This window comes from Mauremys reevesii, linkage group 5, assembly GCF_016161935.1.
Source record: "Mauremys reevesii isolate NIE-2019 linkage group 5, ASM1616193v1, whole genome shotgun sequence".
In the NCBI taxonomy this organism is placed as follows: Eukaryota; Metazoa; Chordata; order Testudines; family Geoemydidae; genus Mauremys; species Mauremys reevesii.
This window is the reverse complement of record NC_052627.1, coordinates 58,102,517-58,127,236: the sequence shown is the minus strand read 5'-3', so window position 1 is coordinate 58,127,236 and position 24,720 is coordinate 58,102,517. Positions and strand designations below refer to the sequence as shown.

General features: G+C 44.3%; 1 protein-coding gene across 5 annotated transcripts in view; it reads left to right on the top strand.

Moving 5' to 3' along the window:
* Positions 1-237: 237 nt before the first annotated feature.
* LRBA (LPS responsive beige-like anchor protein) overlaps positions 238-24,720 on the top strand; it is a 565,586-nt gene continuing 541,103 nt past the window's right edge. For 4 of the 5 annotated variants that reach the window (XM_039542019.1, XM_039542017.1, XM_039542018.1 and 1 more), the window contains exons 1-2: positions 238-528; positions 872-1,328. In XM_039542019.1, coding sequence (XP_039397953.1) covers positions 1,107-1,328 — 222 coding nt within the window. In that variant the 5' untranslated portion in view covers positions 238-528; positions 872-1,106. The remainder of the gene's footprint in view (positions 529-871; positions 1,329-24,720) is intronic. The other variant, XM_039542016.1, reaches the window with a different exon arrangement.

The following is a 24,720-nucleotide window of genomic DNA, read 5'->3' as shown; positions in this document are numbered from 1 at the left end:
CACCAGCCACTAATACCGGGCCGGGCCGGGGCGGGGGGCAGGATTAGGTGGCTGCGGCGCAGCAGCTTCCGGCCCGGCGTCCGCCTACCCTGCACCCAGAGCTCCTGCCCGGGCGGCGGCGGGCCGCTGCGCGCGCCACTCACCTGCGCACACCTGGGCTCACCTGGGCGTGCGCAGCCTCCGGCCCCCGTGCCCGGCTCTGCGCCCCGCCCGCCGGCCAGTGCCTGGCCGCGCAGGCGCACGGCTCCTCGCCCGGCAGCTCTCCCGGGGCTCAGTGCTGTCATGGCGGCAGAGAGCAGCCGAGGCAGGAAGACATGGGGCTAACTGAGACCGCGGGGTGAGGCAGCGGCGGCTGAAACTTTCGGCTCCTTCCCGCTCTAGGAGCGGCGGGTGCTTCTCCGCCAGGGGGGCTAGCGGCGAAGGGGCTCGCGAGTGGGGCAGCGGAGCAGCCCGCTCCCCGCCCCTCAGCCGGGCATTAAAGCACCCCCCCCCCGCGCGCGGCGCACGAGACGCGAGGAGGAGAATTGGGTGAGCCTGAACTTCCTTCCTGAGTGGTTTGTCGTTGCACCTGTGCGTGCACAAGCGGGCGAAGGGGCAGCGGGCTCTGCACGCTCAGCTGCGGCGGAGGTCCGAGCCCGGGAGCGGGAGGCACGGAGGGAATAGAGCCGGGCACGGGGCGCGTCGCCTTGACTCCCCTTGAGAAACCCAGCACTGTCTGTGGGGCAAGTTCCAGGGGGCGGGGGAGAGGCAGTTGCTCCCCGGCTGCTGCCGTCCCTGTTTTGTGGGGCGGGGGAGGAGGTGGGCCATTGGTAACTTGGGGGGACGTCTGCCTCGCAGGGGCTTTCAAACGACTGGACGTGTTGCCTTTCAGGGCTTTACGTACCTGCCTCGGGGCAGTGGGGCAGCTGGCCCAACCCTGCTGTGGAGGAAAAGCCAAGCTTGGGCGAGCGTTCTCCACACCCCCTGTACTTGGGGTGTTTCGCAAGTTGGACCTGAAGAGAGAGTGAGCAAGAGACCCCTTTCCCTGCCACTGAAATCGCTCCTCATTGGCTGTGGCGGCCGTGCCTCTGGCATCTCAGCTAGTGGTAATCTGAATTGAGCTAGCTATGGCTAGCGAAGACAAACAGGTTCTTCAGCCAACAGGTGATGGTGGAGGAGGAGGTGGTGGAGGGAAAGGAGGAAGTGCTGCTGAAGTGGGGAGTACGCTGCAGCCCTTGAACCCAGGAATCCCTATCCGAGGCATCAGGATGAAATTTGCAGTGCTGACGGGACTGGTGGAAGTTGGCGAAGTATCCAACAGGGATATTGTAGAAACTGTATTTAACCTGGTAAGCAGATCATTTTTCTAATGCTCTTTTCCGGGGTGGAAGAGAAAGTAACAAAATACACGGGCAAGAGAAACAAGTCAAAACTCTGGGCACACTTACATTATTTCCTTTTCTGACTCTCTTCTTTTCACTTATTTACATTCTTATGAAATACTTAATAATATATTCTGGCTAGATTCTCTTTTTTGCTGCTTACAACTTTTGCAGATGTTAAAGGTAATGTGTCTATGCATTATAAATTAAGCTTTTAAAAAAATCTACGCAGGTGTCAGTCTCATTTGCCTTGAGGGAAGCTGTAGCTTTTCCCAGTAGTAATTGAGAAACACATCAAAGTGTAATGTAGTATACATTGTTGTTCAACATGTTCATTTTTAATTGAAAAAGTATGGCAAACTGTGTTAAGTCTTTTAAAAAACTTTTCCATGAAGGTGTAATGTTTATGGGCCTGTCGCTAAAGGCTGCGAGTGAATAATCCTTTTTCCTTCCATTTATGCATGGAATTTTCATATTCTAAGGTGGTGGGAAAGCTATTTTATTTAAATATAGGTGTCAGTCACACTTACTTTGATTATTAGAAAAAGTTGTTGTTCACTTGGCCTTTTAATTAACAAAGTAACCAGATGCATGCGTTATTGATTCTGCAGCTCAAAATAGCAGTAGCTTGAATAAAGAATACAAGTGTTGTTGGTTTTTTTAAAGTATTTATTTAGGAAGTTTTAACAAGTTTACAAATTCTTGCCATGCAAACATTAGAGAGAAAACAATTATGAAAACAGTGAGCTTTTGTTTAGAGAAACAATATAGTAAAACAGTAATATTAATCATCAGCTCTCTCTGTTACAGGGTGTTACCATCTTAGAGTGAGCATCTTTACACTACCATGACATGTGGTTTTAGCATAGACATTGTTAATAGTTCATAACAAGCAATACTGAAAACTGAATGTATTGTTCTGAGTAATCTACAGCACAATGTTGTAATGAACTCTCAATACCATGTTAAGCAAACAGTTGGGCCAGTTTTGCCTGAATGTTTAACTCGCACTATACAGGGTGCCCAAGTGTTGGGTGTGCGTGTAACTGTTTTTCTTATTACATTTTTACAATGAAGCTCTACTTTTACTTGTGGCCTCTAGGAACTGCTTGAATATGGATAATGAACATATTGGTGGTTGTCTTAGTTTTTTGTGCTTGCTTTAGATAGATGTCTGAGATTGAATGAGGCTTCTGCTCTGACAAACCAGGAAGTGGGAGCACGTGCAACAAGTGTAAAACTTGTAATAAGAAAAGGTCACTGTTACTGCAGAAAGTGTATTAGGTGTTAATTACTATCTGTACTTCAGTTATTTTGTTAGCAATATGCTTTTGTCTGTACTTCAGAGCTAATCTTAACATCTACATTTGTTAGGTCTGTTTAATGGCTTTTGACAGTATCTTAATTTTATTAGTCATTCTTTAATGTGTAGTTTTTAATAAATTTGTCTAGGTTTTCAGATTAATAAAAGATTTCCTGTTGACATGCTATTTTAGTATTAAAGTTACAGGATCAAGGAGAGAAAACAAATGAGCACCAGAATATTTGTTAGATTAATGTACACCTCCTAAACTTTAGAGAGGAGTAGGGGCAAGCCATAATCAGTAAGTTGCCATAAATGCCTCAGCTAGGAGACGCTGAATTTAGTTCTTAAAAGTATACTTTGCAAGTGCTTATTCTAAAGTAAACTCAGCTTTAAAGCACATGGAGGGGAAGGCTCATAGGGAATGGCTGGTGGAGTCCTCTTTATTTAGGGCTCTAAAGGGCAAATGTGAAGTTCTACCATATTCTGGCACATTGCTTTTCATACTTTGAGGATCCTTAGCCAAAGGTGAGTTGTCATGGAGTAGCTGGGAGAGTTTGAGCAAAATTGCAGAGACTACTATTCCCTCCTGCTGCTCCATTTGAGTTCCTCAGTCCTCCCCTGCCCACTGTACCACAGGGAAGCATCTTTTAAAGGTAATGGAGAGCCAGTGGCATTGGAACCCAGGGTCCCTACTGCTCACAGAACTTAGATGGCTTCTAACACTCTTTCATGATCAGAGTGCAGTTCAGGGGAAGATGAGAAGCTAAACCACTGTTAATCCCCACTGAGAAGCTGCACCCAAGCATCACACCCTCTTCCCTTTAACAGCTCCACTTGTCCAAAGCCACACTTTCTTAAGAATTTAAGAACAGCCATACTGGGTCAGACCAATGCTTCAGCTAGCCCAGTATCCTGCCTTCTGACAGTGGCCGGTGTCAGGTGCTTCAGAGGGAATGAACAGTCCAATTTATCAAGTGATCCATCCTCTATCATCCAGTCCCAGCTTCTAGTGATCAGAGGTTTAGGGACACCCAGAGCATGAGGTTGCATCCCTGACCATCTTGGCTAATAGCTGTTGCTGTACCTATTCTCCATGAATTTCTCGTTCTTTTTTTGACCCAGTTCTACTTTTGGCCGTACAACATCCACTGGTAATGAGTTCCACAGGATGCGTTGTGTGAAGTAGTACTTCCTTTATGTCTGTTTTCAACCTGCTGCCTCTTAATTTCATTGGGCGACACCTGGTTCTTGTCTTATACGAAGGGGTAAATAACACTTCCCTATTTGTTTTCTCTACACCATTCATGATTTTATAGGCCTTTATCACATCCTTCTCTGTCATCTCTCTTCCAGCTGAGCGGTCCCAATCTTTTTAATCTCTCCTGATACTGAAGTTGTTCCATACCCCCTAATCATTTGTATTGCCATTCTCTGTGTTTTTTCCAATTCTAATATCTTTTTTGAGACCGGGCAACCAGAACCGTATGAAATATTCAAGGTATGGATGTACCATGGATTTAGATAGTGGCATTATATTTTCCGTCTTGTCCCTTTCCTAATGGTTCCTAACTGTTAGCTTTTTTGACTGCTGAGGCACATTGAGTGGATGTTTTCAGAGACCTATCCACAATGACTCCAAGAACTCTTTTTTTGACTGGTAACAGCTAATTTAGACTGCATCATTTCGTCTGTATAGTTGGGATTATGTTTTTCAACATGCATTACTTTGCATTTATCAACATTGAATTTCATCTGCCATTTTGTTGCCCAGTCACCCAGTTTTGTGAGATCCCTTTGTAACTCTGTTATGTCAAAAGCAGACTGCAATCTTGAGTAATTTTGTATCCTCTGCAAACTTCGCCATCTCACTGTTTACCCCCATTTCCAGATCATTTATGAATATGTTGAACAGCACTGGTACCACTACAAATCCTTGGGGGACTGTGCTATTTTCTGCTCTCCACTATAAAAATGGACTGTCTATTTCGACCCTTTATCTCCTGTCTTGTAAGCAGTTACTGATCTGACTGTCTACTTTGCTTAAGAGCCTTGGGCAAAGGACCATGTCAAAGGCTTTCTGAATGTCAAAGTACAGTATATCCACTGGATCCCTCTTGTCCACATGCTTGTTGACCCCCTCAAAGAATTGTTCCAACATATTGTGTTCATCTGTGTGTATGATAATTCTGTTCTTTACCGTAGTTTCAACCTATTTGCCTGGTAGTGAACTTAGATTTACTGGCCTGTAATTGCCAGGATCACCTCTAGAGGCTTTTTAAAATATTGATGTCACATTAGCTATCTTCCAGTCATTGGAAAACATAATCCCAACTATGCATATAAAACAATGGGGTCTAAATTAGCTGTTACCACTCAAGAAAGGGATATTGGAGTCATTGTGGATAGTGCTCTGAAAACAGTCACTCAGTGTGCAGTGGCAATCAAAAAAGCAAACAGAATGTTGAGAATCATTAAGAAAAGGGATAGATAATAAGAGAAAATATCATTGCCCGTATCTAAATCCATGGTATGGCCACATCTTGAAAACTGTGTGCCATCTCAAAAAAGATATATTGGAATTGGAAAAGGTTCAGAAAAAGGCAACAAACATGATTGGGGTATGGAATGGCTGCCATATGAGGAGAGATTAATAAGACTGGGACTTTTCGGCTTGGAAGAGAGAGATGACAACGGGGGGGATATGATAGAGGTCCATAAAATCATAACTGGTGTGGAGAAAGTAAATAAGGAAGTGTGTTATGCGTTGGAGTAAATAACAAGACCTAGGCATCACCAAATGAAATTAATAGGCAGCAGATTTAAAACACACAAAAGGAAGTATTGCTTCACACAAAACACACAGTTAACCTGTGAAACTCCTTGCCAGAGGATGTTGTGAAGGCCAAGACTATAACAGGGTTCAAAAAAGAACTAGATAAGTTCATGAAGGATTGGTCCATTAATGGCTATTGGCAAGGATCGTTTCCCTAGCCTCTGTTTGCCAGAAGCTGGGAATAGGCAATCACTCGATTACCTGTTCTGTTCATTCCTTCTGGGGCACTTGGCATTGGCCACTGTCAGAAGAGAGGGTACTGGGCTAGATGGACCTTTGGTCTGACCTAGTATGGCCATTCTTATGTTCTTATACTTACCCTCTTGTGCTGATCGAATTTGAAAAGTGACTTTTAAGAATGCTGTTGTGATGTGCTCTGTGTCTCAATTACTTCCAGAGCAAATTATCTCATAATTTGTAAAAGAAGAAGTCTGCCCTTCTGTCAGTCCTGCAAATTCAGCTTGGGATCTGAATGTCCTACTGTGTTCCGTAACTAGTAATAGATTCTTCAGGTTAAATTTTAGCTCTCAGTAGGGGATTGGACATAAGTAAATGACGACAAATATTTCCCCCCGAACTGGGTTTCATTTATTTCACTAACTCATAGCTGTATTAGTTCAGCAGTGATGATAGGAATAAAAAAACAAGGGGAACCATATTTTTGTTACCAAAGCAAGCAGACTTTGAACATGCACAGGGAGCAGAACTGAATAGGAATGTGTCATTACATAGTCACTGTTCATAGCAGAACTACACTCTAAAGGAATGTCTAAACTAGGATGAAATGTGGATTTTTAAACGTTCTCAGACTTTCATGTAGACTGGGTAATTTGTATTTTACCATGTGCTAGCTGATTAAGGGAGAACCCTATGAGGTTCATCTTCCCCAGCAAAAACAAAAGAGCAGACTTGACATTCCTGATGATTAAGATTTTAAAAAAAGAAGAAATAATCATGGTTTTAAAGACAACTTTTGAGGCTTTCAGTATACATTATAAAGAAGTATAAAAATTCATAAGCCCAATTTTTAAATACCCTTTGATGGTAACTTATAAAGAAAATAGAAATCCTGTCAAGTGATAATTCTGACATAAGTAACAATAGTTCAGTCTAGTTACGCAGTAACTCCAAGTGTGCTGAGAACAAAATCTTTAACCTTTTGCACATTAATGTATTGGAAGATTCCAATATCTACTGAGTTATACTTCCAGCATGCTTGTCAAAGGAGTTGTTCATCCCTTGACCACCATTGGGACACTACTGCACTCTTAGAAACTTTGAAATAGATCTGTTCAGTTTCAGATAGTACTTTCTGGGAGCCCAGTAGTTCAGACCATATTGCATATGGTATTGCCTGTTTCAGCATGCCTTAACTGCAAATAGTTTAGTGAAGAAAATGCTGATTATCACAGTGTAACTGACACTTTATTATGAATTATGACAATCATTGGGAATGTCATTCCAGTTCAAATATTAGTCTTTGAAATCATGGAAACCTCTGAAATCCAATAGGCTGAGCTGAGTTTGTATTGCTTATGAAATGCGATAAGGGTCTTTATTTTTTTAAAGTAAGGTTGGACAAAATTGGGCTAAAGCAAGACATTTAATTAACATACCAATATTGAGAGGGTGTAGGCCCCCTTGAAGCAAACTTAGAAAACAAAACACAAACAAACAAAAACACCTGTACATGCTGTACAGCTAGGAGGGGGAAAGTAGAGTGGGAGAGAACTAATTTCTATTGATACTCTTGCAGTCAAAAAGAAAAGTGCACAATTATAAAAGGCAGTTTATCTTCTTACCATATACCACACAGTCACATACAGGTTTCCTGGTAAGGAAACAGCTTCATGTGAAGCACAGTTTGACTACCCACTTGTCAAGAAACTCTTGAAAGAATAGCAGAAGTTACTCTATAGTTGGCAGCATGCAAAATGTAAGATTGGCCAAAATGTGAATTTATAATTTTTGTGCTCAATGGAGGCAGAGGTTTTTAGGGCCTGGAAGAATATGAAGTTTCCAAATTCAGAGACTCTACTTTTCTACCTAGTGTCCCCAAGTCGAGTAACATTTTGCAGTATTAACTTTTGAGATTAAAATGATACCGGATGTGAAACTAATGGACATGCTTAGTCAGAAGCTTGCCCTTGCTTCACCTTCTCCTATAGAGATGTGTATCTTGCAACATCAGTCTCACTCCTCTGTAGCGATGCCTCCTTTCTATCATGGGGCAGTATTAGATATAGCTGCTATTTTGGGTATCTTTTTCTGCAACTCTAGTAACAGACTGCCTGAAATCTTATTCACTGGCCAGTATTTGTTAATAGTCCCTAGTTATATCATCACTTTTCTTCAGTAGATCTCAAAGCATGTTACAGAGCTATGCTGCATTAACTTGTGTTGAGAAATAGACATCTATATGGCAAGATCCCTGATTGTCTTAAGCAACTGGCATTGCACACTTGCGTTCATCCCTTCTGATGGGATGAATGTGGTGGTGTGTGTAATCAGGGACTGGGAATTTGTGCCAGGGTTTTGCTCAGGGTTTAAGTTGACTAAGCATTTCTTCAGCAAACACAAGCAGGTCAAACACTCTGGTCTTTCTTTGTTGCTGTGATCTGCTGCATCACCTTACCATATGTAAGTTATAAAAAGGAAGAGGACAAGAACTGGTTTGCCCATGTGTAAAGGAAGAGGACCACTTTTTGGCACTTCTTAATCACTTAAACATAACACTGTCAAAGCTGATAGACTGACAGTTATTTGGCTTGCTTCCCTCCCCTTTTCCCAGTCTGTATGCAAAGATTGTGATCTCTTGTGGGCTTTCTTTGAAAGGCCTGTCTTTTTTTCCCAAGAGGCAGATATACTATTGGTCCTAATTCTTTCATACATTTAAAGGTCTGCCCCAAGAGATTTCAGGATCTTGGCCATAGTTTCTACCGCAGTTAAGAGCAAGCCTATGAAGGGAAGCCAATGGGCAAATGTGATGGCAGAAAAACATTGCTTTTTTTTTTTTTTTTTGGTAAGGAAATGTATCAGTATCTCAAGAATGTGATATACCGTATATACTTGTTCATTAGCCCATTCATTTATAAGCTGACCTCCCAAGATGGTTGGGTAAAAATAGCAAAAACTGTATGACCCTTTCATAAGCTGACCCTATATTTCAGGCATTGGCAAACTTTGGCTCCCGGCCTGTCAGGGTAAGCCTCTGGCAGGTCGGGACGTCTTGTTTACCTGGAGCATCTGCAGACATGGAGCCCTCGGTTCCCTGTGGCTGTGGTTCACCGTTCCCAGTGAATGGGAGCTGTGGGAAAGCTCCCATTGGCTGGGATCCTCGAACTGCAGCCACAGGGAGCTGAGGGGCTCCATGCCTGCAGACGCTCCAGGTAAACAAAACGACAATGTATTAGATATTCAATTCAATGATTCCATAGAGTTTAAAATCATCAAATTTTGGTGTAAACCCGTTTATAAGCTGACCCCTGCTTTCTGATGCTTTACTTTTTTAACAAAAATATTTGGCTTATGAACTAGAATATACAGTAATTTATTGTCTTTGTATTGAGGAAGAAGGCTATGGGAAGGCTAGTTCCCATAACTTAATTAAAACAAACAAAAAAACCCCACAACACTTGTCAGACCATCTCCTTCTGAAATTAATTCTGGGGGCTTCTTGGGACACATGCATAATGGGTTTATGAAGGAAAAATCAGGGTTTTTCCTTATAGAAACTTTTTTTTTAAATTTGTATCCAATTGTGAAAAAGGAAAAGCTGGAGCAGATTAAAATAAAATGAGCACCTTTACGTTTACCACAGCTGTCAAAGTAGACCACTAGTTCCTCAGTAGGTGTGCATTGTTTGGCCTAGCGTGATATGAATTTTTATAGCTTGTTAATGTTTTACTGTGCTAATCTAGTTTCAAAAGCAGCATTTCATATTAAACGAAAGTGTGTATTGCAACCAAAGCATAATCTCCTCTAGGTTACTGGTGATTTCCCCTCTAGCTATAGTTATCCCTGTTCTGTCACTTCAGCCTACCTACAGTATGCATGATACGGTAACAGGCTTTAGCCAAGTTAGGTCTGTAGTCTAAAAATCTCAGTAAACTAGTCAACTCACTACATTTATATGTTTATGCATAACTTCAGCTGTATGACTTGCCTTGATTTCCCACCAGTCAATGTGAGGCATAGAGCTAAAACTCAATTCAATACTTTAAAAATATTTCCCTTAATGTTCTTTCTGTTGAATTTAGCATAATATGAACCCACTAACTCTTAATTATGGTGGACGTATTTGTGCCAAGGATGACCATCTCCTTTCTCTTTCCTTCACCTCTCCTTCCTCAGTCATGCTGAAAATGAATTTGAGCATGCTTGTGAAGTGTTGTGCTTCTCCTTTTCACTCCTTAGTTCTGTTCCCCTGTGTACTTGAGCCGCCTGTTTACACTCCAAATCCAGTGATGATGAGAATCCAGTAACAGAACATGATTATCTCATAACTTTAATTTAAGTGTCTATCTTTAGTGTAAATGAGGCCTAATTGTGCCATGGTCAAAATCATTCATACACATTTGCATAATCGATTTTCAACACTGACATTGAGTCACATACCCTACCCCATTGAAATACCTTACACAACTACAAATGCATGTACCATTATGATGGTGTATATAGCTTATCCAGGTGTTGGGGGCGGGGGGGGGAGTTACACCTCTTTCCTTTTAAAGGAAATACCACAGCTACATGTTGCATGTGCAGGAATTCAGAGAATTTGTCTGTGAAGAAGAGGGCTGGGCCTGGCTCTGATTAATACCCCAGCACACATTAAATGGGATATACATATAACACTAGTCTACAATTTTTGAGAAGTCGTCTGCTTCAGAGATAAAATGTGCTATTTATTATGTATTTTGATGTGCTGAATTCAAATATGACAATTAAAACAACTGATTGGCTACTGTTTCTAAGTTATTTAAGTTTTTACATTTTATGTCTATGTATATCGTGTAGATAGTAGAGTTTTAATCATAAATTGTAAACCTAGGTCTTTTCATGTGTTTATGGTTGCTTTACATGATAATATTTCATCTGTCCTGTTTATGTAACACTTTAAAAATCAGCAAAAGGGTTATATAACTAAAAATTATTATGAAACAAAAGGCAAAAAACTATTATGTACATAGTTTAGTCCTATTCAGTGTCTACTCGGCGCTTCTTGGCTTGTCTCTTGTATTCATTAAATGGAGCATCTCCTGTCACTGTCCAGCAATAGTCTGCAAGCATTGATGGGCTCCATTTGCCCTGATAGTGTTTCTCCATTGTTGCAATGTCCTGGTGAAATCGCTCGCCGTGCTCGTCGCTTACTGCTCCGCAGTTCGGTGGAAAAAAATCTAGATGAGAGTGCAAAAAAATGTATCTTTAGTGACATGTTGCAACCAAGGCTTTTGAATGACTTGAGGAGGTTTTCCACCAACAACCTGTAGTTGTCTGCCTTGTTGTTTCCGAGAAAATTTATTGCCACTAACTGGAAGGCTTTCCATGCCGTCTTTTCCTTGCCATGCAGTGCATGGTCAAATGCATCATCTCGAAGAAGTTCACGAATCTGAGGACCAACAAAGACACCTTCCTTTATCTTAGCTTCACTTAACCTTCGAAATTTTCCACGGAGGTACTTGAAAGCTGCTTGTGTTTTGTCAATGGCCTTGACGAAGTTCTTCATCAGACCCAGCTTGATGTGTAAGGGTGGTAACAAAATCTTCCTTGATTCAACAAGTGGTGGATGCTGAACACTTTTCCTCCCAGGCTCCAATGACTGTCGGAGTGGCCAATCTTTCTTGATGTAGTGGGAATCTCTTGCACGACTATCCCATTTGCAGAGAAAACAGCAGTACTTTGTGTATCCAGTCTGCAGACCAAGCAAGAGAGCAACAACCTTCAAATCGCCACAAAGCTGCCACTGATGTTGATCATAGTTTATGCACCTCAAAAGTTGTTTCATGTTGTCATAGGTTTCCTTCATATGGACTGCATGACCAACTGGAATTGATGGCAAAACATTGCCATTATGTAGTAAAACAGCTTTAAGACTCGTCTTCGATGAATCAATGAACAGTCTCCACTCATCTGGATCGTGAACGATGTTGAGGGCTGCCATCACACCATCGATGTTGTTGCAGTCTACAAGATCACCTTCCATGAAGAAGAATGGGACAAGATCCTTTTGACGGTCACGGAACATGGAAACCCTAACATCACCTGCCAGGAGATTCCACTGCTGTAGTCTGGAGCCCAACAGCTCTGCCTTACTCTTGGTAGTTCCAAATCCCTGACAAGATCATTCAGTTCACCTTGTGTTATGAGGTGTGGTTCAGAGGAGGAGGATGGGAGAAAATGTGGGTCCTGTGACATTGATGGTTCAGGACCAGAAGTTTCATCCTTTTCCTCATCTGACTCAAGTGAGAATGATTCTGGTGCATCAGGAACCGGCAGTCCTTCTCCGTGGGGTACTGGGAGTATAGCTGATGGAATGTTTGGATAATGCACAGTCCACTTTTTCTTCTTTGACACATCTTTCCCAACTGGAGGCACCATGCAGAAGTAACAATTGCTGGTATGATCTGTTGGCTCTCTCCAAATCATTGGCACTGCAAAAGGCATAGATTTCCTTTTCCTGTTCAACCACTGGCGAAGATTTGTCGCACAAGTGTTGCAGCATCTGTGTGGGGCCCACCTCTTGTCCTGATCTCCAATTTTGCAGCCAAAATAAAGGTGATAGGCTTTCTTAACCATAGTGGTTATACTGCGCTTTTGTGATGCAAAAGTCACTTCACCACAAACATAGCAGAAGTTATCTGCACTGTTCACACAAGTACGAGGCATCTCTGCTCACTTTGGCTAAACAGAAATGTGTCCCTTTGCAAAATCAAACACTGACAAATAAGAGAGCATGACACTGTATGATTTCTAGAGCTGATATAGGGCAATTATTTCAGCAGAGTGATGTAAGCTTCGTTATGATTGCATCATCCATGACTTCTAGGAATAACATGATGCAATTCGTATCATGTATGACGCAATACCAGCTTCAGATTGCATCATTCATTGTTTTGCCTAAAAAGCAAGTACTGTCCAAACCCAGTCATAGGTTTATTCATAGATCCAGTCAAAGATGTATTTTAGTCATTTCTGGTTTAAATTGAGATCCCTTCCCTTTATAACTCACTTATCCTCCTCCATTCCCAAGTCAAGGGTCGTATATACTGACCCAATAGCATATCTTGAAAACTAGAGCCAATCAACAATTTTAAGCATCATTTTCGTTCTCAGTGACCCAGAATTAGTAAAGTTGGCCTACATTTATTTCAGAAGCATTTTGGGCTGTAGAGCAGTGTAATCTTTAGCTATCTGGCTTATGGAACTAGCCTCACCTTGTGGGACAGAGGAAATACAGTTGAAGAAAACTTCTTGACCAACTAAAACTTTTGCTTCTAAAAAGCCATCCCTTTTAAGTTAATTTAGAAATGAGTTTGTTGGAAACCTTTTGAACACATGGTTTAAAACTCTGTGGGAAGATTTTTTTTTTCTTTTTTGTTTCTACAAAACTACTAAACATATTGATAAGTGTAATCGAACTTCCAGGAGTGCTGCTTCCATACATGACTGTTATGGCTGACGTGTCACAATCACCCATGTAAATCCCACCTATTTAACCAGAGACTTCCCTAGGTTAACTTATATTGACAAAGCAGCAAAATCAATTTCTCTTCTCTTCTCTTCTTCAGATATACCACAGTCGTATTTAGCTCCAAGTTTACCTTCCTGATATGATTTTCTTATGGCAGTCATTCATTGGAAACTTTACCAGTTTAACCTTTCACTGTCTTCAGAGGTCAGTTCTCTGAAATTGTTGACGACACCCTAAACTCTGTATTCATCACCTGTGTAAAGTAGTGGTCTGGGTTGAAGACCCATAACATAGAGGTCTTTAACACTTTCTTAACTACCAAAGTATCTGTAGATTTTTAACATCTAAGACAGCTGAGATACTTGATAGATATCTAATTTACAAGGAGGGGTACACACGTATACAAGAGCAGAGTTAAGGTTCTTGAGAGTATACTTGCTTTTCCATACTTTCCTGTGTGTGTGTGTGTGTGTGTGTGTGTGTTTTGTTTGTTTTTGTTTTGTTTTTTTAAATTATCTGAATGTTGAATTTCTTGTTTTTCTGGATTTTCAAAATAGTAACACTAAGCACTCAAATAATGTTCTTTATCAAAGGGCCTTGAAGTGCTTAACACTTGCCTTCCAACTCTCCTAATGAGGTAGGTAAGCTTCCTCATTTTGCAAATAGGAATTTGGGCATTGAAAGATTGTGCCTTGCATGAGAGGCAATGCAATCTAGCAGAGTACGTACCGAGCAAGGAGAAAGTAGAGCTGGCTGCTAATCCTGATAGTAACCAGACTTCTGAGGCTTTGAGAAGGTCATTTAACCACTCTGATTCTTAGTTTTTCCATATTTAAAATGTGGATAATGCTTTTCTACCAGACAGATGACTTGTAAGGCATAATTAAGGCATTCTGAGATCCTAGGGTAAAAGGGTGAAACAGGGTAGTCTGCCCCATTTTACACCATGGGACCTGAGGTAGAGCCCTGTTAAGAACAGGTTGGGGCCATGTAGTTTGCCTCACAAGTACTTGAGTCCTAATAAAGACTGAAAGGTCTTTGTTGAGGGAGGAAAGCTACAGGAAGCAGGCTGGCTCCTGTGGCAGGCAGCAGAGCAGGGAACCTGTAGGGAATAGCTGCAACTGCAGAAGACCTCAGATTACCGGGGAATGGACAATTTACGTGCTGAATTTATGGTGTTTGGAAAAAATAAAGCAGAAACCCTGAGGCAAAGGGCTAGGAGTGTGATGTCAATTTGTCCCTGAGCTGGGGAGACAGGCCAGTAGCCTACAATACTGTAGAATGCAAAATGTTAAGCCAACATACTGAAAACAGATTTCGGGAGTTTCTGGTGCTCTGCCCTCCTCCTCAGTCTGCTAGATCAAATTTTTCTTGTACTTTTACCTTCTCAGAACCGGCCCAAAGCTTCTAATATCTGTATGCATAGCCTGTGGACTTTTGTCTGCACTGTATTATTCATGTAGCTTTTTCTGGTAGCATCCACAATCTGTTGTACAAACCTAAAATAAGGTACTTTCAGTGCCAGTATGAGTATAAAAGACAGAGAATAGAGGGAAAGGCTACATTGTGTGTGAGGTGAAGATTGTACACAATAAAACAATAATGTGACCTAATAAACTAACATTGTGACTTACCAAGTTGTTTCTTAGGGCTAGTCTACACTGGCAACGTTAAAGCGCTGCTGCAACAGCACTTTAATGTGGCTTGTGTAGTCATGGGAGAGCGCTGGGAGAGTGTTCTCGCAGCGCTCTAAAAAACCACCTCCATGAGGGGCGTAGCTACCAGCACTGGGAGCGCAGCTCACAGTGCTGGTGCACTGTCTACACTGGTGCTTTACAGCGCTGAAACTTGCTGTGCTCAGGGGGGTGTTTTTCACACCCCTGTATGAGAAAGTTGCACCACTGTAAAGTGCCAGTGTAGACAAGCCCTTAGTCAGCCACTATCAGTCAGCTATATTCTTGCAGGTTTTGATAGGAGTGGGACTTCAATATGTCTCTTTCTCATTGCATAGTACAAAGGAATGTTTTAAGAGATGGTCAGTTGGGGATTTGAATATGAAGAAAGTAGTGGTTTTGTGGACCAGGAAGGGCACTCCATACTTAGGGGGAGGAATGGAAGAAGGCACAGTGATAACTGTTGAAATGGATGAACAGTGTCAAGATTGGCATCAAGGCTGGGAAATATGGGGAGATATGGAAAGAGCTAAAGATTAGGTTATTAGGAAAGGGCAGAATTGTGCAGGGTGTTTGAAGGAGAGAACCAGAAAGTCTCCACTTGGTAAAGTGGAAGTAGGCAGGTTTAAAACCTGTGAGGTCAGATCAGATTGATAGCTAATGAGATTTTTGGTAGCTGTTCTATATGGACTGTCAAAACTGCCAGTTTTTGAAGACTACCAAATATGTTTTGGTGTCTTGATTTGAAGTTATATCTCAGATAAACCAAAATGTCCATAGTGTATCTTGCGCTGTCCCCACATACACTCAATTTTTCCATATTAAAGGTAAATGCAGTAATCTCTTCCTAAAAAAAAATCTCATTTAATATGGTATTCTAACCTGATTGTTAAGAAATATAATTTGGAAATGGCATTTCTAGTTTATTATTTTTATACAGTCCGAACATTCTTTATGATCATTTAGTGGGACAGCTGCATGATATTGTTGCATTAATCAATCTCTACAGTTTTGTCATTAGATGTGAAATAGCTATTTGCTACTCTTCAGTGTTTCTGTATATGAGATGATTTAAGATTATATTCTGGCAAACACCACCTTGCATGCATTGAATTTAATGCATGTATCTTTTAAAAAAAGTTTCTATTTATTGCAAGTGGGTCAATCTGGGGAAAAAAACACCCTGTTCATAATTCCTAATTACAGTTACACAGTTGGCTTACTTTCTACCATTCAAATATCTCCCTAAATGCCTAGATGCCTTTTTGGCCTGCTCACATTATTTTGTATGAGGGTTTTTGGTATTAACATGACCTAATTAACAACTTCTTAATTTAGATTTATTTTGCTTTAACTAATTCTTAATTTTATACTGCAGATCCAGTATTGTACTACTGTCTCCAATTACATGACCATATTGTTGCCTTTTAAAACTTGTTCAGTGGTCAGTCTTTTCTATTACGATAGACATCCAGCCTTCATCTAGCTGAGAACCCTGTAGGAGATTTGCCAGGAGTCTGAGGGTCCTACTTCATGTGCATAAAGCAGAAGACACTTGCTATCATTTTTTTTTTTTTTTTTTTTTTTTTTTAGTACAAAGTATTGCTAGTGGAGACTATAGTTTTTAACCTGCAGTACTCCATATTTAGGGCAGATCATTCTCAAACTTCCTGCCTACAACCACCACCATAAGCCCAAACCTGCCAACTGGTGACACCATATGAACAGTTATAATTACTACTCTTTCCATTTCATTGCAGTTTCAATGCTGGCATCATAATCTTACTAAGCTTTCCCAAAAGCTAGCATTTATATAGTTCTGTAAAGTTCCAAATCTTCACAAACAGTTAAGACATTGGCATATATTTTCAATTGAGAAACAATTTGTGAGGGGAAACAGTAATATCTTCCAGTGAATCTTCCAGGTTCCAGAGAGGTTCTGAGAATGAGGGATGAGTGTTCTTGTAGGCATGTTTTTTCAATATGTACCTGGAGAATTCTACTGTTTGTTTTTAGAACTGTCATATGTGGTAGGTGATTGGGAACAGCCAGTGGGATCTGGGAGTGCTCTGTCTCTCCCACGAAGTGCTCAGCCCTTTGGGACTGACAGGTGGAGCTCTTTCCTCCCCCCACAGTGGGCACTGACAGCCTGAGTTGTCAGTGGGGTGGGGACTCATAGAATCACAGAATATCAGGGTTGGAAGGGACCTCAGGAGGTCATCTAGTCCAACCCCCTGCTCGGCGCAGGACCTCAACTTAATCATCCCAGCCAAGGCTTTGTCAAGTCTGACCTTAAAAACCTCTAAGGAAGGAGATTCCACCACCTCCCTAGGTAACCCATTCCAGTGCTTCACCACCCTCCTAGTGAAAAAGTTTTTCCTAATATCCAACCTAAACCTCCCACTCTGCAACTTGAGACCCATTACTCCTTGTTCTGTCATCTGCTACCACTGAGAACAGTCTAGATCCATCCTTTTTGGAACCCCCTTTCAGGTAGTTGAAAGCAGCTATTAAATCCCCCCCTCATTCTTCTCTTCTGCAGGCTAAACAATCTCAGTTCCCTCAGCCTCTCCTCATAAGTCATGTGCTCCAGACCCCTAATAATTTTTGTTGCCCTCCGCTGGACTCTTTCCAATTTTTCCACATCCTTCCTGTAGTGTGGGGCCCAAAACTGGACACAGTACTCCAGATGAGGCCTCACCAATGCCAAATAGAGGGGAATGATCACGTCCCTAGATCTGCTGGCAGTGTCCCTATTTATACAGCCCAAAATGCTGTTAGCTTTCTTGGCAACAAGGGCACACTGTCTACTTATATCCAGCTTCTCGTCCACTGTAACCCCAGGTCCTTTTCTGCAGAATTGCTGGTCCCTAATCTGTAGCAGTGTGTGGGATTCTTCCATCCTAAGTGCAGGACTTTGCATTTGTCCTTGTTGAACCTCATCTGATTTCTTTTGGCCCAATTCTCTAATTTGTCTAGGTCCCTCTGTATCCTATCCCTACCCTCCAGTGTATCTACCACTCCTCCAGTTTAGTCTCATCTGCAAACTTGCTGAGGGTGCAGTCCACGCCATCCTCCAGATCATTAATGAAGATATTGAACAAAACAGGCTGCAGGACCGATCCTTGGGGCACTCTGCTTGATATCGGCTGCCAACTAGACATGGAGCCATTGATGACTACCCATTGAGCCCGACGATCTAGCCAGCTTTCTATCCACCTTATAGTCCATTCATCCAGCCCATATCAAAATCTTTGCTAAAGTCAAGGAATAACATGTCCACTGCTTTCCCCTCATCCACAGAGCCAGTTATCTCCTCATAGAAGGCAGTTAGGTTAGTCAGGCATGACTTGCCCTTGGTGAATCCATGCTGACTGTTCCTGATCACTTTCCTCTCCTCTAAGTGCTTCAGAATTGATTACTTGAGGACCTGCTCCATGATTTTTCCAGGGACTGAGGTGAGGCTGACTGGTCTGTAGTTCCCTGGATCCTCCTCCTTCCCTTTTTTAAAGATGGGCACTACATTAGCTTTTTTCCAGTCATCCGGGACCTCCCCCAATCGCCATGAGTTTTTAAAGATAATGGCCAATGGCTCTGCAATCACATCTGCCAACTCCTTTAGCACCCTCAGATGCAGTCCATCTGGCCCCATGGACTTGTGCTCGTCCACTTTTTCTAAATAGTCCTGAACCACTTCTTTTTCCACAGAGGGCTGGTCACCTTCTCCCCATGCTGTGCTGCCCAGTGCAGTAGTCTGGGAGCTGACCTTGTTTGTGAAGACAGAGGCAAAAAAAGCATTGAGTACATTAGCTTTTTCCATATCCTCTGTCACTAGGTTGCCTCCCTCGTTCAGTAAGGGGCCACACTTTCCTTGACTTTCTTCTTGTTGCTAATGTACCTGAAGAAACCCTTCTTGTTACTCTTAACATCTCTTGCTAGTTGCAACTCCAAGTGTGATTTGGCCTTCCTGATTTCACTCCTGGATGCCTGAGCAATATTTTTATACTACTCTCTGGTCATGTGTCCAATCTTCCACTTCTTGTAAGCTTCTTTTTTGTGTTTAAGATCAGCAAGGATTTCACTGTTAAGCCAAGCTGGTCATCTGCCATATTTACTATTCTTTCTACACATCGGGATGGTTTGTTCCTACAACCCCAATAAGGATTCTTTAAAATACAGCCAGCTCTCCTGGACCCCTTTCCCCCTCATGTTATTCTCCCAGGGGATCCTGCCCATCAGTTCCCTGAGGGAGCCAAAGTCTGCTCTTCTGAAATCCAGGGTCCGTATTCTGCTGCTCTTCTTTCTTCCTTGTGTCAGGATCTTGAACTCGACCATCTCATGGTCACTGCCTGCCAGGTTCCCATCCACTTTTGCTTCCCTTACTAATTCTTCCCGGTTTGTGAGCAGCAGGTCAAGAAGAGCGCTGTCCCTAGTTGGTTTCTCCAGCACTTGCACCAGGAAATTGTCCCCTACACTTTCCAAAAACTTCCTGGATTGTCTGTGCACCACTGTATGGCTCTCCCAGCAGATATCAGGGTGATTGAAGTCTCCTGTGAGAACCAGGGCCAACTAACTTCTGTTAGTTGCTGGAAGAGAGCCTTGTTCACCTCATCCCCCTGGTCTGGTGGTCTACAGGAGACTCCCACCAGGACATCACCCTTGTTGCTCACACTTCTAAACTTAATCCAGAGACTCTCAGGTTTTTCCACAATTTCATACTGGACTTGCATACAGTGCAACTCCCCCACCTTTTCTGCCCTGCCTGTCCTTGCTGAACAGTTTATATCCATCCATGACCATCCTCCAGTCATGTGAGTTATCCCACCAAGTCTCTGTTATTCCAATCACATCATAGTTCCTTGATTGTGCCAGGTCTTCCAGTTCTCACTGCTTGTTTCCCAGGCTTCTTGCATTTGTGTATAGGCACTTAAGATAACTTGCTGATAGTCCTGCTTTCTCAGTATGAGGCGGGAGTCCTCCCCTCTTGTGCTCTCCTGCTCATGCTTCCTACCAGTATCCCACTTCCCCACTTACCTCAGGGCTTTGGTCTCCTTCCCAGCGAACCTAGTTTAAAGCCCTCCTCACTAGCCAGCCTGCTTGCAAAGATGCTCTTCCCTCTCTTCGTTAGGTGGAGCCCATGTCTGCCTAGCACTCCTCCTTCTTGGAACACCATCCCATGATCAAAGAATCCAAAGCCTTCTCTCCGACACCACCTGCGTAGCCATTTGTTGACTCCATGATTTGATGGTCTCTACCCGGGCCTTTTCCTTCCACAGGGAGGATGGACAAGAACACCACTTGCAGCTCAAACTCCTTTATCCTTCTTCCCAGATCCACATAGCCTGCAGTGATCTGCTCAAGGTCATTCTTGGCAGTATCCATTGGTGCCCATGTGGAGAAGCAGGAAGGGGTAGCGATCTGAGGGTTTGATGAGTCTCGGCAGTCTCTCTGTCACATCGTGAACCCTAGCTCCTGGCAAGCAGCAGACTTCTCAGTTTTCCTGGTCAGGATGGCAGATAGATGACTCAGTCCCCCTGAGGAGGGAGTTCCCGATCACCACCACCTGCCTCCTTCTCTTGGGAGCAGTGATTGTGGAACCCCCATCCCTAGGATAGTGCATCTCATGCCTTCCAATCGGTGGAGTCTGCTTCTGCTCTCAGATGTATCATCTAGTTCACTCTCCGCATTAGTATCTGTGGAGAGAACATGAAAATGGTTGCTCACCTGTATCAGCATTGCTGGTACATGGACACTCCTCTTTCTTCTTCTGGAGGTCACGTGCTGCCAAATTATTTCGCCATCCTTCTGTCCCCGCTGCGCAGCCTACTCTGATTCTTCAGAATGTCATGCCCCTAGAAGCATATCCTGACGTCTGTCCAGGAAATCTTTATTTTCTCTTATACAACGCAGGGTTGATACTTGTTTCTCTAGACCTTGAACCTTCTCTTCCAATATGGAGACCAGCTTGCAATTTGTACGGACAAAGTTGCTTCTGTCCTGTGGAAGAAAGACAAACATGGCACATCCTGTGCAGGTCACAAAAACCGATCGATCGCCATCCATAATACCTTCCTTCTAAGAACTTCCTCAGCTGTTGCAGGAACTACTCAGAGAAGCCTGCAAGATGAAAGACTCAGTGGGCTCTCCTCAGGCGAACTCTCAGTCAAACTCCCTCTGTTAGCCTCTCTGCTGTTTGCAGCTGACTGCCTTTTTATATCAGTGAGGCCCACCTGGAACAAAGCACTCCTAATTCACACTTTTCAAACAGTCAAGCACACGCTCAAACTGTCCCCACAACAGACACTCAGATACTCACCAGCACAGCCCCCCAGTGCAGCACTTAGCATATCTCCTCTCAGACAGATCCCAGTCAAACTTCCTCTGTTTGCCTCTCCACTGTTCGCCGCTCAGCTGGTTCACAGCTGTGAGCTGCCCCGGCACTGACATACTGAAGCCCTGCAGCCACCTCCTGGTGAGGGATTGGGAGCGGGGCAGAGGAGAGCCCAATTCTGACCGATGCCCGGGCTTGGTCTCCCCCTCCCACACTCCCTCCAAAATCCCTCACTGGGAAGCGGCAGCAGAGCTCACAGCAAGAGCTCTCTGCCTGCCCTGCCTCAGGGCTGGTAACCTGAGCTATGAGCCCCCACCTGCTCCGGGGCTGACAGCTCCAGCTGTGAGTCTGCACTGGGCTCAGTTTCACAGCAGGGAGGCTTACCAGCAGTGAAACTGCAGTTCTCGTCAGTTTCATGGCTGCTAATATTTTACATTTGGTCTCCAGCTTCTGGCTGTCAGCTCTGGAGCTGGGAGCCCTACATGACAGCTCAGGCTGTCATCCCTGGGGTAGGGGGAGGAACCTCCAACTGAGACACCCCACCCCCCCCTCTTTGCAGGCTGAAAGTGGAGCTGGAGCCAAAATGTGAAATAATAGCAGCTGTGAAACTGACGAGAACTTCAGTTTCGCTGATGGTAGGCTCCCTGCTGTGAAATTTAGCCCTGCATGGGCTCACAGGTCAGGCTGGCTGTGTGGGAGCTGTGGTGGGTTTCACAGTTGACAGCTCAGGCTGTCGGGGTGGGGGACCCTAGTTGTGAAAGGTGTCCACCTGTCAGCTGTGGGGGGCAGCTCTGAGCCTACAACTGAGGCTGTCAGTTGCCGGGCTATCTGGCTCCAGTTGTTAGTGCCCTACTTGAATTGGCGGAAGCGCTCTTGGTGAGGATGCACACCGCCAACAGGAGCATTATGTGGATGTGAACCACGGTTTTAATTACTGCTTTACATCAACTTGATTTAAGGTGACTTAATTTTGTAATGTAGACAAGCCCTGATTGATCTTCAGCTGTTGTGTAGTTCTCCAGGCAACCAGCTTGCTTGTCTAGTCTTTTTGGGCCTCCCTGGTTCCTGACTGCAAGCTGGACTCTGCTCTGTGAACAGTGACTATAATAGTGAGTAGGGCAAGGGTGCTGAGAGCCATTGAACCAAACTGTAAACCCTGTATGTGATGGAAACTAGTTCAAGCAGAGGGGTGCAGCAGCACCCCCATCACCCCTAGTTCCAGCACTTATGGAGTAGGGCAACATTGTAACTCAACCGTGTGACGAAAACTGGAGAGCAAGAGGCATCAGGAGGCACCTGGCTACAGCAAAATTCCATGTGTGACAAATATTATATGAGATTGCATCTTTGGGGTGCATTGTTTTAAATGAATAGCTTATGTATGTGTTCTACTGCGTGGGGGAGGGCTAGTACAGTTCTTCCAAGAACAACTTCTTAATGTATGTGCAATGTGCCTCAGGTGGCACATGACCAGAACTAATAACTGTGAATGGTGATTAAGGCAGTTCAGCTAGGTTAAAATCCACCCTGAGAGGTAGCTCTTCCTGGAGGAGGTTAGCATATGCTAGTTCTGGATCACAGAGGGATGAACTTGTAACCACGGGGAAAACCTAATTGGGTGTTTTGTAGGACTAAAACCCACCAGGGTCCTAGGTTGGAGTTGGGGGTGATTTCTACTTTCTAGTATGCATGTGGGTTCTTCTATTCTTTAATGTTTGCTTTGTAATGGTTTTACCTTAAGAATAAATGTGCTTGCTTAAAAGGAACCGTGTGGTAACTTATTACTGTAGGCAGTACCTAGGGTTGCCAGTCATCCAGTTTTGACTGGAACACCAGGTCAAAAGGGACCCTGGTGGCTCCAGTCAGCACTGCTGACTGGGCTGTTAAAAGTCCGGGCAGTGGAGCTAAGGCAGGGTCCCTGCCTGCCATGGCTCACCATGGCTCCCGGAAGCAGCAACATGTCCCCACTTCAGCTCCTACATATAGGGGCAGCCAGGGGGCTCCACATGCTGCCCCCGTCCCAAGCACAGCTCTGCAGCTCCCATTGTCCGGGAACCATGGCCTATGGGAGCTGTGGGGGTGGCGCCTGCAGACAGGGCTGCATCGGAGCTGGAGGGGGGACCTGCCACTGCTTCCAGGAGCTGTGTGAAGTAAGTGCCGCCCAGAACCTGCATCACTCACCCCCTCCACCTGTGCCCAAACCCCCTTCCCCAGACCTGAACCCGCTCCCACCCTCTGAACCCCTCAATCCCAGCCTGGAGCACCCTCCTGCACCTGAAGCCCTTCATCCCCAGCCCCATCCGAGAGCCCACACCCCCCAGCTGGAGCCCTTACCCCCCCCCCCCTTGGCACCCCTTCCCCAGCCCTGATCCCCTTCCTGCCCTCTGACCCCCTCTGTCTCAACTCGGAGCACCCCCCTGCATTCCAACCCCCTGGCCCCACCCCAGTGCCCACACCCCCAGCCAGAGTCCTCACACCCCTGCACCCCAACCATTTCCCCCAGCCTGGAGCCCTCTCCTGCACCCTAAATCTGTGGCCCCATACCAGAGCCCACACCCCCAGCTGGAGTCCTCACCCACCTGTACCCCAACTCCCTGCCCCAGTCCAGAGCCCCTGCGCTCTGAACCCCTCATTTCTGGCCCTACCCCAGAACCTAAACCCCCAGCCTGGAGCCCCCTCCTCATACTCCGAACCCCTTGGCTCCACCCCTGGCCGCATTCCAACCTACTGCCTCAGCCTGGAGCCCCCTCCCGCACTGTGAACTCCTCATTTCTGGCCCCACCCCAGAGCCTGCACCTCAGCCTCCTGAGCCAGCCCTGTGAAAATGAGAGAGTGAGTGAGGGTCAGGAGAGCGAGTGACAGAGGGAGGGGGGGATGGAGTGAGCAGGGGTGGGACAGGTGGGTGGGGCAAGGGTGTTTTGGTTTTGTGTGATTTGAAAGTTGGCAACCCTAGCAGAAACCCAGTCATAGCCTTCGGAGAAAAATTAAAGCACAGGCAGTCTGGCTGGAGGTATCACAGTGTAAATCCAGGATGCCGTGTGGCATTAAAACTGCCTCTCAAGAGGGACTAAAATGCAGGTCTCTGCCCAAGAGATGTGAGGGCTGGGAGCTGGAAACCTTTAAATCGGGGGCATTGAGGGACCATGGAAAGGAATACAGGTGCAGTTACCCTGAAACTTTGATCTTGGGGTGCTGTAAAAGTAGAGATTTTGCTGCTGCACAATTCCTGGGAGGGACCCTGATTGACCTGAATGGGGAACCCCTCACCAGCAAGAGCTATTGTTTCAGGCCATCGGCAGACTCTCAGGAAACTGTTTGTTTCATGTTTTTTAGGTTGTGACCACAACCGTAAGAGATGGTAGCAAAATTCTGGGAAAAGGGGTGAAATCTATGGTTGCAGAATCACTGAATATTTGGGTGGGCCTTCTTATAATGTGTGTTTTCCTCTTTATGCCTTATTTCCAGACTTTTTCATAATCCATTATTGGACAAAAGAGTACAACAAGACACACATTAAAAGACTACA